This window comes from Catharus ustulatus, chromosome 9, assembly GCF_009819885.2.
Source record: "Catharus ustulatus isolate bCatUst1 chromosome 9, bCatUst1.pri.v2, whole genome shotgun sequence".
NCBI classification, from domain to species: Eukaryota; Metazoa; Chordata; class Aves; order Passeriformes; family Turdidae; genus Catharus; species Catharus ustulatus.
The window spans coordinates 5,855,922-5,871,432 of NC_046229.1; the positions used below are offsets into that span (position 1 = coordinate 5,855,922).

Consider the following 15,511-nt stretch of genomic DNA (forward strand, 5'->3'; position numbering starts at 1 on the left):
TCCCTCTGAGCCTCCTTTTCTGCAGGCTGAGCCCCCCAACTCCCTCAGCCACTCCTTGTTCTCCAGACTCTTCCCCAACTCCATTGCCCTTCTCTGCATATGCTCCAGCCCCTCAATGCTTTTCTTGTCAGAACTGCACCCAGGATTCAAGGTGGGGTCTCCCCAGTGCCCTGCAATCCTTGTAAATTTTATGTAAATCAGAATGTCTGTCTTTGTACTGGGTCCCATGATAACTTTGTTTGCTGTAAAGGCTAGGGAATAAAGAAATGCTCTCAAACCCCATTCATTTCCACCTCACTAGCATTTAGCTCAGCCCAGTAAACCATATCCAGTGTGCAGTGCAGAATCACTTCTGTTTGCGCCGTGCTGGTCTGTGAGCTCAGAGGAGACTCAGCAAAGAGAGGGAACAGCTCAGGCTGAGCACTCAGTGTGCCCGTCCTGCAGCACTGGCTGTGCTGGCTGGGGCAGGCAGAAGCAGAGGCAGAGGGGTGTGACAGCTGTCCCTTTGCTCCATTCCCAGAAGCCCTACGCCTGCCAGATCCCCGGCTGCTCCAAGCGCTACACCGACCCCAGCTCCCTGCGCAAGCACGTCAAGGCTCACTCCGCCAAAGAGCAGCAGGTGCGTAAGAAGGTAAGAGCAGGCAACGAGTGGCACATCCCCAGAGCTCCGCAGTGCAGCCATTTTTAGTTTACCTTTAATTCATGTATTTTCAGATCAGTTTTTCTGCAATATGATGCAAGAAAACTTAAATGGAGCTGATTTTCCTGATTTTTAATTACTGTTGTTAACCAGCCCACTTTATATTGGTACTTTCAAAGGCTGCCACCCTCTAGTTTCAGTTTGCCCCATGCTTGCTGTCCATGTGTTTCTTTTCCAGTTCATCTTTTATACACAAGCTTACATTGTGCTGTCATTCACATAAAATGTCCATCACTGAGTCTCCCCAATCAGGACTAGCTGATGGTATTTACTAAAGTACATGTTGGCAGATCATCTAAAACACAAATGAAACTAAGCCAGGGTACAATGGAAATGCAAGAAAAGAGGACTTGGAATAGATGTCCTTGTGTCAGCCATGCGCCCTTCCCTCCTGCTGCTTCTCTTGTAGAGTTTTCAGCAGTTTGAATGTAGAGTCCCCTTTCCCAGGCCAGCTGTGTGTCCCCTAATTGTCCCTGTAACCCTTCTCTCTGCCAGATGTGTGCAGTGTGAGCAGCAGTTCCCAGCACATCAGTGACCACAGCTCTGCATTCTGTGTCATCACTCATTGATTGCATGGTGAGCTTTGTGCCTGGGAGACTCACGGGCCCAGCACCATCCAGCTGTCCATGGAATCCAGTCCTTGCACACATCAGTCTAGTCTAAAATTTTTATCTATCCTGGCCACTGCCTGGTTTCCCATCCCAGTTTTGTATTACCAGACCTTGTGGTTTCCCTACAGTTCTCAGCTTTAGAAGGTTCCACAGGATGTGCTCTGCATGTGTGTCCCACAGGTCACAAAATTCCCAACACTTCCCTAGATTAACCTTTAGCTTGTAATGAGAGTAAGAGTCAAAGTGCCATGGCAGTAATTGATTAATTCTGTGTAATTAATTCTGTGTAATCAGAGTCAGAATGGCATAACAGTAATTGATTAATTATATGTAATTAATTCTGTGTAATGAGAGTAAAAGTCAGAGGGCCATGGCAGTAATTGGCCACAGAAAAAGGGTGACTGTGGCACCAGGGTCTTCTGCAATTGCAAGATCTTTGCAACAGGAAGGTTTCTTCTATTAAATTCTCAGCAGATTGTGGAAAGCAACTGTGCTCCCTATTGCAAAGAAGAGAATTTCCCCATTTTTCCTTCCTGTGATTTCTGGCATACTTTGGAGAAACAAGAGGGAATGACTTCCTAACACCAAACCTGGGTGTCATTTGTTCAACTTGTCACCATTCTTTACATCTAGGGACAGTCCCCACTGTTACACCTTGTCCCCTCCTGAGACCTCATTCCATTTCTACAGAGCAAGGTGGGAAAAAAACCCCAAATCCAAACTTTGTGTTAAAAGGCACAAAGTACTGCCTGCATCAGCAGCAGGAGGCCTGAAACACAGAATCAATCCTGGACAAATTTGTTAACACCAGCTGCAAACTCAGGCTGCTTGGATGCACCAAGACATCAATATCCAGGGTTTCATATCACTTAATCTCCTGCCTTGAGGAGTTTTCCTGTGTGCATGTACACAGCCTTGTATAGTCTTATCAAATCTATCTTAAAATAATGTTAGCAATTTGCTTCCCACACCTTATTTGGTAGACCAGTCTGAATCTGCACTCATCCAGTGGTTTGAAATCATCTTCAGATTTCCTGTCTCATTTATCCATGATAACTTTATGAATACTTGATCCTGTGACTTTTCTTCCCTCAAGCTAAAAGGCACCTGAAAAAGCAGCAGATTTAAAGTGTGTTTTGGTGAGGCTTTCTTAAAAAGGATCAAAGCAAACCTGGATGATAAAGAAACAAGACACCCCCCTCCAAGTATTTAATTTAAATAGATTAAAAAACCCCAATACCTTTCACAACTAAGTAAATCCCAGTGTTACTGAGCAGCCCACTTTGGATTTCAGATTTAGGAAAAAAAGGGAAAAGACTGTTTATACTCACTTGCTCATTTTTGGTTATAACTCAGCAAAAGCAGTTGTCCATTGGTATCAGCTTCCCAAATGTTCTGAGTGGAAATGACCTAGCCAAGAAAGAAAAATTAACAGGCTGTTCTGCCAACATATCCTGGTTGAGATATGCTACCAAAATGTGCCATCTCTGATACAAAACAAAATGCCTGAGCTTAGACTTGTATCAAAGGAATCTTGAGCACTTGGTTCCTAGCTTAGAGGATTAGTGCAGTGGTGATATTTGGTTGTTCTGAAAGGCTTTACAGGAACAAAACAGGAGAAAGTTAGCTGTTAATGTAGTAGTATTTTAATTGGCTGCAGATGCACTTTGTGATCCAAATGTCAGATGTTTATCTCAAACCCACAAATGGCTGTAGAGCAGAGTTCTGAGAAGGTTTGCCTGGCCCTTTATTTAGAATACCCAGGCCCAGGGGAGATGGGTATGTGAGGCTGTACCCATAAGGACAATAACTATTTATTAATGGCTGTAGAATATGATGGCTGTTTGTGTAATGCGAGCACTCTGTTATGACAAAAGCTTGGCAGCATCAGCATGTTTGAAAGAGAATTAGAAATGCTTTTCTTTCTTAATTCTCCTCTCCTGCTGTTTTTAATATGATCGACATTGTGGTTTTCAAGAGTCTGCTTCAGAGCCTTTTGCCAGAGCTTTAATTTCCATGGAGCACAGCTGAGACGTGAGTGGTACCTCTGCACATCACTGGCAGCGCCTCGCTCCGCCAGCCCTAATCTGATCAGCACAAACGCTTTTCTTTCCTATCAAATGGCTTTCCAAGTGTCACAGTTACAGGCTGATGCAAACCTTTTGCCACAGAATCCAAGGAACTGCAGAAAGCCTGAAAATGTGCAGTTCAATTACTCAGGAAGGTTTGAAGGAACACAGGGTACATTATTGTCTGAAGCAAATGGTTGTTGATGTAAGATTAGCACACTGAATTTGTGCCCTTCAGAAAACCAAAGTTATCTCTAATTACAAGTACCAAGTACTACACATATCCTTAATTACACTGAGTTCCTAAGAATGGCATTTCTTCTTTCAATATATAATCCTTACGGAGATATATTAAGTTAATTACAAAAATAATTTGGTTTTACTGTGCAACATAATGTTTCTTTTATCCTCCTCTTGTAGCTAAAGTCTTGTACTGATATTGAACAAGATGTACTCAGTGAATGCTTAGCTATCCAACAGCTCCACACATCTTCACAGCACATCCTGGATGGGAAGTGTGCCAGATCTGTAGGTCCTCATGATTTAATTACAGGTAAGAATACTTCTAATAAGTGTGGTGCTAAATATGTCATATAACAGAGGATTCAAAACAGAAAAGATTTGTCACTGTGGAAGGTGATAAAAATCCAGACCAACAAATAAGATGAAATAATTCTGTGAGTTGTTTGCTAAGGCCTTGCTTTTTTTTGTTTGTTTGTTTGTTTTTGGAATTAATCAGAGAAATAGCACCTGTTAATTTCTCATGGAGGGGGCAGCAGCCCTGCTGAGAATTTGTCTCCATCCATTTGTTCTCCTTTCAAAGTGATCCTTGGCCTGGGCAAGTGCAGGTGCAGGAGCTGTGCTAAGTCCAGGAGGATGCTCTGGCACAGACTCCCAGCCAGGAGGGTTTTCTTCAGGAGCTGCAGGAAACCTGATGAGGCTGAGTGTTATGATGCACTTTGGACCATAACAAAAAATATGGTGATACATGAATGGGGAGAAAACTTGAATTTGAAATGTCAAACCTCCTTCTAATAATGTATTCTAGTACTTAATCTCTTGGTCTGTATTTCCTTTCATTCTTGTGGTTTGAACAAAGTTGGCACTTATCAGGGACCTTAGACACTTCTATACGTTTTATAGGAAGAGAAAAAGAGGTTTCTGTTCCCTTCTGTAGGAAATAAGATTTAGATCACAGTTTTTGAACCCCAGCAGAGGATCCTGAATCAGGGATGTGCATTTTGAGGTTCTGTGTTCAGGCAGCAGAGAGAGGCACTCCCAAAGGCCAGCAGTGTAACTGGAATCTGCCTTCTGCAAAAATCTCCTACTTTTTTTGGTTACTCCAAATCTTCAAAACAAAAAATACATTTTACTTGACATCTCCTATCCTCTTTTCTAGTTCAAGTTGCATTAAAATGTTGAAACGTAACAGAATGGAGTAGAAAGGGAAATAGCCCATCATTCTGATGTGCTTTCCCTGGGAGTCCGCACTCGGGGCTTTCATGTGGCTCCTTGAAAAGTGGGAGAAAGCTGGAGGGGTTCAGGATAATTTCTAGTGCCACATGCACTGAAAAAGGTCTGTGAGGGCAGCACTTGGTCTGTGCTGTCCTTTGACAGCCCTGTGTAGCTGGAGCATGGCTTGGCTCCCGCTTGCAGGCAGGGCAGCAAAGAGCAGTGACATTTTCCTCAGACCAGGCTGCACTTCAGAACCTCAGAAACAGCCTCAGATTTCAAGTGACAACAGTAAAACAGGAAAAGAGTTATTAGCTCACAGATAAACAGACCATCCCTAACCTCTCAGTGTCATTTCAGAGAATCTCTTGTGAAATGAAGGATTTTATCTGTCCATAACTCTGGCTTTGTCTGATATGATTTCTGTGCTGATTATATCGATCCATCACCAGGATGTTGTAAAAAAACTGTAAATCTTTCCTGATGGTTCCATCAGGTCACTCCATAAGAGACCCCATCAGTGCACAGTATGAACAAGTGCCAGGGAGAAATAAATCAAGATTTCAAAGACTGTTTTGCAATGAAACAGAAGTTTCTTCATCTTATGTGCAGTACAATCCACAGGCAAAACTGTTCCTCTGTCATTATTTCAGACACATAAACCAAAGTGCTGATCCTTACAGAATTAAAGCATAAGGACATTCCTGCTGCCACCTATAGTCTGCAGTGATTGCACATTTGCTCTTTCAAATAAGCTGAGGTAATATTTTTTGAGAAATCAGCTATAATACTGTATATAGACTATACATGGATAAATACAGTGTATGATGTCCGTCCTCATATTCCACTTGAAATATGAAAACATTCATGGTTTGGGATTTTGAGCTTGGTTTTTGTGTTATTTTTTTTCAAAGAAACCACATTATTAATGTGCAGAGCTCTGGGCTTTAGGGATCACTTGGATTCCTGGAGAATTTCAGTTTTGTCTTTCTCCAAGTTAAAGCACATTTTAAATATGTCAGGGATGAAAACCTATCACAGAAAAAATGAAATATTAAAAAAGGCCCCATCCCTTGTGTCTGACTTCAAAGCAGGTAAGACAGTGAGCAGAGGAATGTTTCTGCAGTCAGAGAAACCCATTGTTTGCTGAGCTCTTCCTCCTTTTTCCCTCCTCATAACTAAGATACTTCACGGCTGCACACATTTAACTCTGCCTGTGGACAGGGCTTGTATCACTCTGGTCCCACTCAGGCATTTTCTCTGGGTTTTATTATTGTTTGCTGCTCCCAGCATAAAGCTGAGGGGGGAAAGGCTGCTGGTCACAGATGCTCAGAGCACTGTTTTGGCCACAGATGTTAAGGTGAAAGGCCAAGGCATTTAAAATACTGATTGATGACTCCCATTTACAAGCTGAGATGGTCAATGTGTGCAGAGGCCCAAGGTGCACAGGCCTGGCATGGGCTGCACTTGCAGGAGTCATTCACAGCAGCTCCAAAGGCTTTTCTGTCACTTCAGGTACACAAAATATTAGTGCTCAATGTGAAAAAAAGGGAAGAACAGCTGTAAAAGGAAAGAAAATTTGGAAGTACTGAAAATCATACTGAGACTGAATTATTAACTACCTTTCCCTTGATTTGTTTGTCCGTGGGGAGGGACTGGGGTGAGGCACAGGGGGAATGTGGGGACAGGGACACTCTGTGCCAAACTGCGCATGAGTGGTGCTGCACAGAGATGGAGAGAGAGAACTCTCTGATGACAAACCCTACGAGCCTCAGTGCACAGGTCCAAGCAGATAAAGTGTCATCAGGAAGTCAGAAGATTCATCTGGGAGATGTCCCCAGTTAGAAACGCTTCAAGCCAGCAGTGGGCACTGGGTGTCCACCCCAGCAGTTCCACAGATGGGTAAACTCCTCTGCAGAGTGGCTGGGGATGGCAGAAAGTGGAGGTGACAGGGATTCTGGTTTCATTTGGTTTTCTGATGTGGTGGTTTGAGTGCTGGGATCAGCTGCTGCCCATACAGAGTTGTGGGATGGTTTTTAAACATTTTCTTACTCCTCTAGAGGGTTATGCTGATTGTAGGTACTCAGCTACTCTGTATTTCTCATTACCTCGAGGAACAGGTCAGGAGAGAGACATCCTAAACATTGATGAACTTTTCAGGGGTGGGATTGAAAGATAAAACATGGAGTGTGTTTGCTGGCCACCACACTGCTAAGATAACCTTTTTTTGAGGGCTTTTGAGCTTTTTTCACAAGTTACTGCTGGGCCAGCAGTGTGGGAGCCTTAGAGCATGAACAGCTTGGTTTAGGTTCTGCAGTTTCCTCCAGGCTGTGCTGTCAATATACCTGAACTGGTGGTGTGGGAAACAGAGCTGAAGTGCAAAATGACACTGAACAGTCGAGGTCAAATTTGGCTCATCTTTCAACCCTGACAATGAATGTATGAACAGGGAGGATCTGAGGGAAGTGGAAACTGTTGTATTAAGAAATGGACTGAAGCCACCAGTGGAAAAGCATTTTCACAGTGTACCATCCTTGCTACTGACTTACTGTTACCAGAAGAGGCTTTGACAAATAAATCCTCGCATCACCTGGCAACATCTGACTTCTTAAACCCTCCTCTGTCTGGTGTGCAGTGCAGAAAGCAAGTTGTTTTCAGTGGCTGGTTGACAAATGTTCTGTCTAGCTGGAGACAGAGATGATGTGGTTCAGTTTTGTTGCTTTAGATCTGTCAGCAGCTGAGGACTCATTGTTCTTGAGGGGTTTTTGACTCATCTGTAGCCCCTGACAAAGGTGGCTGGAATCTTGCCTCGGTGGTTCTGCTCCTCAGTCACACACAGAAACAAATGCTGACATTCAGATGTTGCTTCTCCACCCCAGAGGTGTCACACTTTCCCCACAGCTCAGGATTTTCTTGTTGCCTTCTGCTTGTTCATGTCACTGGAAGGGTTTGGGAGAGGTTCAGTCCTGAGCCCTGCAGTGACACAGGACACAGGACAGGGCTGAGCACAGCTGGCACCTGGCTCTGTGCTGGGTGTGCAGCTCTGCTTGCACAGAGTGAGAAGGAACAGATGAATGGTACAGGAGGACAGTGTGGGGCTTCTGTGCTCTAGAGCTGGACACTGTGGGAGCTGGCAGAGCTCACTTGCTGCTCACAGCCTTCAGGTCACAGTGTGAGTGGCAGTTCTGGTCCTCATCCATGTGCACATTCCCTGGGAGGGTGGGACAGAACTGTGGCAGATGTGTTGTCAGCAAAACTTGAAGAGGAGAAAAGCAGAAAAACTGGGAAGAGAAGGACAAGGACCAGACTTTTCCCAGAAGAGCATGACAAGGAGCCAGCCCTTTCCCCTGCCATCAGGTGGCATTTGCACACTCCATGCTTGCACTGCTGTGATGTCTGTCACCAGAGACCTGCCCTCAGTGCAGCCTTCACACCAAGTGTCAGTGTGAGGGCCCTGAGCCCAGGCAATGCCTGTCTTGGTGCATGGTCACTCTTCAGAAGGGAGGAAAAAACTTAATTTCAATATCTTCATCCAAGAGCCCTGGACAAAGCTTCCTCAGTCACAGGTGTGCTTCAGGCTATGGGAGGCACTTGGCTTTTGGTGCCTTGCTGCCATGGTAGAGGAAAGTCCCCAAAAATGGTACACACACACTCCTTCAGTAATTCAGTAATACAGTAATGCTGTTTTCATGATCTCATTTAAAAATTCTCCTTGTTCCCCTTTGCATTTAATTTATTGGGGTTTCATTTGTATCAATATGTGATATTTTTAAAATGGTCTGGGATGTCCAGCAGCTTAGTAATGGAAAGTCAAATTACAGAGTTTGAAGTGAACAGCAAACCCAGGGTACCATGGTCTGTTTTGCTGTGTGAGCTCCATCCCCTGAGCACTGCAGGTTCTCTCTTACAGCTCTGGGAAAGGCAGGGTGGGAGTCCTGCCAAGCCCTCGTGGCTGCCAGGAGGGTTCTACAGCTCTGTAGAGCCCAGGGACACCTGGAGCACCTGGGAGGGTCAGAGAGGAGAGAGCCACATGTCAGAGTTCCTCAGCACAGCTCTGAGTGCTCTCAGGCACAGGTATTCACTGCCCCAGGGGCTCTGCTGTGTGGCTGTGGGTGGATGGGGGATAGGGATGGAGTTGGAGACTCCCCAGGTCCTGCTGATGCTTCCTTGCTTACTCTGTTTTGCCCACTGCTGTGTGTTCCCAGGCATGTACAGTGGATCCAGCACCAACCACAATGGCCCCTCCCCAGCTGTGCTGCCTCCTCCTCACGACATTCCTTCAAGGCACCTTCCCCTCGACTCTGCCCTGTCCAGCCCACACCAGCACCAGTCGCCGCTGGAGAGTGCCAGGGACGGGTATGTGTGATGTGAAACGTGCTGGGCCTGTGTCTGGCATGATAATGGATGATAAATTGTTTATTTTACTTTACATGGATGCTGTTCAAAAGAAAACACAGGCCCAGACGAAGCAATTTTGTTTGTTTTAGAAACATGGAATAATTTAGTTTGCAGGGCACCTCAGAAGGTCGTGTCATCCGTGCCCTGTGCAGAGCAGGGCAAACTTGGACATCATTATCAGGCTGTTCAGGGCCTTGTCCTTGTCTTCGACAAAACACAATGGGATTTTTTTCTTCATAGCATGCAGTTACATTTAGATTTTAATTTTGTTTTTTAATTCTTGCTGAATGACTTCTCGTAGGTTTGGATAAGCAGAGAGAACTTTTCTCAGCTAACATGAGAAACCTCTCAAAGGGTAAAACCTGACCTATGACTCACTCAGGAATCAGACTGTGTTTGCCTTAGTAAAACTCAGTGTCAGAGCCACGGCTTTCTCACTTCCTTGCTCTCTGATAAGGTTTGCTGCAATGCACCTCTCAGCAGCAGGCTGACCCAGGCAGATCCTAATCAGGGAGAGTGTTTAATTCCACTGACTGTATGGATTGCACTGCTACAGCACAGATACAATTGCATGGCTATAGGATGTGATATTTCTAAAGTGCCGTTTGCTCAAGGCTCTCATAACATCTTCTCAACAGTAAAGAATCTCTCTGCAAGCCACAAAACTCTGCTCTAACCTTTTTACTCAGATTTTTTTTGGTGCCTGGCCTCATGCAAATTCAACTTCATACTTACAGTTTTACTTCCCAGCACTTTGGATGGGGAAAGGACTCTGATTTGGCTTTACTTTAAGATACAGAGAGATTAAAGGATTTTCTTTCCCTAGGAATGCGTTGGTGTCCTTTAGTAAATACAGCAATCAAATGTAGAGTTTTCCTGTCCTAGTCCAGTGACTGACCTTTCCCTTCTTTCATATGGGGCAAGGAAAGCCCAGAAGGATTTTAGGCAAAGGACAGAAGGCAGAATGTGTGTGGCATGGAAGAGATGCAGCAAGGGAATTAACACCTGGGGTGGTTGGAGAACAGTCTGATTGAGGAAATTCAATTAGAAACAAACTAGTCCTTCTTATTTTCCTAATTGGGGAATGAATTCTGCAGCAGGCTGAGCTTCTGTACCCTCTGCTCTTCCAGCCTTCTGTTCTGACCTCAGCCAGTAGCAGGTACCAGTGTCCCCCCTCCCAGTATGATAGATAGATTTATCCTGTCCTTGTCCCATGAAATGCCTGTGCCCACTCCTTCCCTGCCACATTCCTGACCTTGTATTAGCTGTTGGCAGACTCATTCCCATGGCAGAGTCGTGGCCAACAGGAGGCACTGGAAATGACTCCAGATAAATAGGAAGTTTTCTGCAGCAGAGAAGGCAGTAGAGTACATAGGAGGAATGGAGACAAACATTCCAAAGTGAGCAGAATGGGACTGCCTGAGCCTGTTGGAGTGGGATCCCTCCCTCTGGCTGCTCCCAGTGTGCTGCTGAGCTGTTCCCTCTTGCAGTTGGTTCCTAGGGGAGTTAAGACAACAAATCCCAACCAAGAATGACATAAAGTAAGGATATACTGTGGGAAGGACTTAGCAGGCTGTCAGGAAGGTGGATTTGTTTCTAAGGCACTTTGTGTTCTGGTGCTGCTAATAAGAAATGAAAGCAAAGACCTGACCAGAGTGAGGGCAGCAGACAAGTTTCCAGTTTGAGGGGTTGGAAGCTCCCAGGTGAATTCTCATTCCTGCCCCTGGTGTCTCCATTCCAGAGCACAGCACTTCCCTTCCAGCAGGAGCACCTTGGGCAGTGGGCTGGGCTCTCACTGAGCTCCTGCTGCAGACACACCACGGTTTCCATCAGAGTTGTCTCTGCCAATTCCAGCTTTAGTGCAGTGCAGATTCCTTCTCAGAGGAGACAACAGTGCTGATTCCTTATCTCAGTGCTCATGTACTAAAGTCTTTGCCCAAATATCCTATGACAAAATGTCAGAGAACAGATTCCTAACCATGAGCCAAACATCAGGGAATGGAGACTGGAATGTATTTCTGAATAGTTATTTTAAAACAGGGCATCCAGTTTCATGACATAGTTACTTGGAATTTTTCAGCATCTCAAATACCATTTTCTAAACTCAAAATAATCTTCATTCAGCATCGTCATTCCCAGTCCAAGATCCTTCTGCTGTACTTAATGCTTTATGCTTACATTATTCATGACTGCTGAAATGCAGCCCATGACATCTTAATTGCAAGTGCAGAAACTTTGTGTGAACTAATTAATAGTCCTTGAGTTTCATTTAGCACAGTTTTGTTTAAATCAGCCATCCATTTAACTGGGCAAAATCACTGAACACTTGCATGCTTGGAGCCCCTGGATCACGGAGCTGTTCCTCTTGGCCAGCTTGTGGCAGTGCCATCCCTCCTGGAACTGGATGAGGGAAGGGAACCCCTCCCACTGCCTCCTCCTTGGGCACTCTGCAGCTCTCTGGCACACACACACAGGCTTTGGCCTCGTTTGTCAGCTGTCTCAGCGTTGGGGTTGGAGCAAACACAGAATTCCTGCTCCGTGGATCGGGACCATGACAAGGCTGGATCACATCGTGCAGTCTGTGGCAGGAACCAAGTGATTACTATCAAGAAATCTAATTACTGAGTCATCAAATGTGCAAGATGCCAAAAACTACATGAGGCAGAATACAAATAGTCTACTCAAGTTTGACATGAGATTCAGAATTTGATTTAAAGGCTTTTTCTTTTTTTTTAACAAAAAAAGCCGTATGTTACACTGTCCTTTGCCAAAGTCAATACCAAGTGCAGCAGTCAATTTTCCCAAATGGTTTGCTGAGACATTTAAATAGTTTGACAAAATTATCTAATTCACTTGAAAATGTTCTCACAAAATCTGACCTCATTACCAAATGTATTTATACTGGCTTTATTCAATATGGAGCACATTTTTTCAAATTCTGGAATGAAGTGTATGCTACACTAAAAAAATCTACTTATATTGATATTAATTTAGCTAAAAGTGGTTGGCTGAGAAATACTTCAGCATGCAGAAAGTAGACTTGGCATGATCCAGGTTAAAATGTATATTTATTTTTTATTTCAAGTAGCAAGGGTTTATTTTAGCATTTCTTGCAGCATTTGCCATGTATAATGTCAAACTGGGTTTCATTTTGCCCATTACAAAAATAGTCAATTTTGATTTGTAGCAGAGTGAGGACCGAAAAGCAGCTTTTAGTATTAAATCTTGGGTGAATGTTGCACTTGGCTTGCTTTCTACTATTTTTTTAGCTGTTATTATCCAAGTCATCTAAAAATGCACTTAGTTTTATTTGTAGACTATCTCTGTAAATTGCAATTTAGAATATTCAGTGTGATAAATTATCAGCTTTAATGAAAGTGATCTGACTGAAGTTAAGTGAGTTTGAGTGGTGGCACCAAGTTTGGGATTTGCACCAATTTAGTGCAGTAGCCCAACAAGGTCACTTTGTAGGACCTGAACACGATCCCTGTGTGTGTGACTGAGGCTCTCTGTCACTTGTGCTGCTGTGACAAACTGCACTTCTGTTCCCAACAGGAGCTGGGGCACTGACAAATAATGACTTGATTGGGAGGGTGATGTGTCTCCAAGGGAAAGGAAAGTGAAACCATTTTTTTATATTTCTGTGGTAATTCAGGTCATTTCTGCTCTGTAAACACACCAGTGAATGAGAAGTAGTGGGATTAAGACATCTGTGATGTGCAGAGGTGGTGATTAATGAGGACTCTGAGCCAAATCTGGTGAGCCTTTAATATAAAGGATTAGCTCTAAGCAAGGTTAGAGGGAAGGGCTCACACAACTCCCTTTGCCTGGACTTCTCCCCAGCCAACTGCAGCCAGCAGAAACCAGGGGCCAGACCCCCCTGAAGTGACACTGACCCCCACAGAAAATCACAAGAAATGGGATTTAAGAACTATCAAGTGAAAAGAGACATTTTAATCAGGGCGCTTAAACATCAGAGTTTTTGTTTGCTTGCTTCTTAGCACCTGTTATTTCAAATACCACAGGAATACTTCAGTGTAAAGAGTTCTCTGTTAAAACTTAGTCCTTCACTTCTTTTTACATGAAGTAACACGAGGTACACAGAGCCTCCCTTCTGCTCAGCCAGGGAACACCAGCTTGGAAATCCCTGATATTTTTAACTTGAAACTAAACAAGCAGGATAAAATCTTGTTGGTTACATGGGGGAGATTCTTTCCTGTGTTATCTCCTTGAGCTGCCACAATCCAGGCCAGGTCAGAAAATATATTTGTATTGCTAATTCTCATTACTTTAAGAGACAATTAGGTGTCTTAGCCACTCATGTCTGATTCCTGTTTATCTTGTTTATTTATTAATCTTTTAAATTAAGTTTGTGAGTTTATATAGATCTGTGGAGTAAGAACTGACACACTGCTAGGATCTTTGTAGGAAAGAAACTTTTACTCTCTAAAAGTACTTTGGAGAACTAAATACCTACACAGATTTTGTAACAGACCAAGGAGATCCATCCCTCATTCTCTGTGGATTCCATTGGAGAATACTCTTCATTTATAACAGAATACACAAGTCAGTGGTTTAGTCTTCCCTTCAAAAGCACTAAAACCAGTAACAAGAAACAGATATCTCTGACAGCTGAAAACATTTTCAATGGAGGAAGCCAAGAACCCTTCATAATTTATCTCAGTGTTATGGATCTGAGCACGCAAAAGGGGCATCAGTACATCTGTCCAGAAAGAACAATGTACAGGTGTGGCACTGGGCCCCACAAAACAAAGAACATCAGTAATTAAAAGCATCTGGTTTCAAATCCCAAGTCATTTATCTCATTGTAGAAAATGTGAGCAGAATTCATTCATAATCATGTCCAGATAGGCTTATACAGGTTCCCCCCTTCCCTTAAAGCAAAATTAGCATTAGCATAGGCTTACTTCAACACTTACATGCTTTTAAGAATAACCTGGTGCTGGATCCTGGGATAAATATTGTTTGTCCTTCAGCAGAAAGAGGTGGGCCAGTGTTTAATTTGAGTTTCTGAGAGGGCTGGACTGACACTCAGGAGAGAGCCTCCACCAGTGCCTATCAAAGTAAGGGCCGTGGTGCCTGCCCAGAGGAGACACTGCAAGGAAGAGTGAGTGAGAAATCAGAGTTACAGGAGAAGGTGAGAGGTTAAAGGAGATGGTCAGAGTAACTCAGAAAGCATTTAGGATGGATTCAGCCAGTGCTCTTCTGCATTACATTAATGATTTTAGCCATTACTGGATTTATCTGTAGTTAAATTTACACTTAACATCTGTAAAGCTGTTTTTTCTCTTTTTTCCAAATTTTGTTTTGTTTTTTAAGCAAAACTGCTGCAGTTTTATGCAAACCATATACACCAAACATAGGAGTTTATCATGGTGTAACAAATAGTATTTTTTCTATTTTAATATCTCCCACTATTTAGTGTGTTCTGCCTGGCAAACCTGAAGACAGCAGACATCAGTACGTGTACAGAACCCACCCTGCTGCCTGTTTGCCAGAGAATGATGACCTTAAATGACTGAAATAAGATAGATCAGTCAAGCATGCAGCACATGCCAGATAATCTGGAGTAGACAATCTCTGTGTTTGATTACATGGCTTTGTAATTGACTTCCTGGCAATCACTTGAACCTAAGACACTGCTCTTTATTTAAATATGTTTTGTCTTTGGCCATATTAATAAGGCTTTTCTTTCACTCCAAAATATCTTTTCCTACTAGACTGTAAGCAAGAATAATTTTTCACATCTCCCTCATGTGTAGTGAGTTGCACTGTAGGGAATTATCAGCTTCATTTCAGAGTTATTAAACAAACCCTTATAAATACAAGCATCCTTTGGAGTGGCACAGTTCCCATACTGATCCCTATGAGGAACTGCTCTGCAGAATTTGCACATCTCAGGTCAGAACAACTGCAGAGATACTCACTTGACACAGAATAAGTGTTTGTGTGTTTTGTGAGCTTGTGTGGATGATGAAATGCATGACAAACACCGAGTTATGCTCTGTGCCCCACTCACACTTGCACATGTGTTTGTTAGAGCAGACAAGGAGTATTTCAGTATTTCAGGAAGCCCCTCTGGGCCCAAGAGCAGGACCACACAGAAAACCCCTGAGTGGACCAGAAGAGGACTTTTAGGGCTCCTTTGTGATTCTGAACATGAAATTGCTTTTGTATCACTGTTGTTGGTATCACTAAAATTATTCTAAAGCAATTAAATGATGTGCAGCTCTTCAGTCACATGAAAGTTCCTGTGGATA

At 43.5% G+C, this 15,511-nt stretch overlaps 1 protein-coding gene across 3 annotated transcripts in view; it reads left to right on the forward strand.

Annotated features, from left to right (window-relative positions):
* The window catches only part of GLIS1 (GLIS family zinc finger 1), a 177,025-nt gene that overhangs the window by 146,101 nt on the left and 15,413 nt on the right, over positions 1-15,511 (forward strand). For 2 of the 3 annotated variants that reach the window (XM_033068046.2, XM_033068048.1), the window contains 3 exons: positions 521-631; positions 3,801-3,933; positions 9,038-9,188. In XM_033068046.2, the coding sequence (XP_032923937.1) occupies positions 521-631; positions 3,801-3,933; positions 9,038-9,188 (395 nt within the window). The remainder of the gene's footprint in view (positions 1-520; positions 632-3,800; positions 3,934-9,037; positions 9,189-15,511) is intronic. The other variant, XM_033068047.1, reaches the window with a different exon arrangement.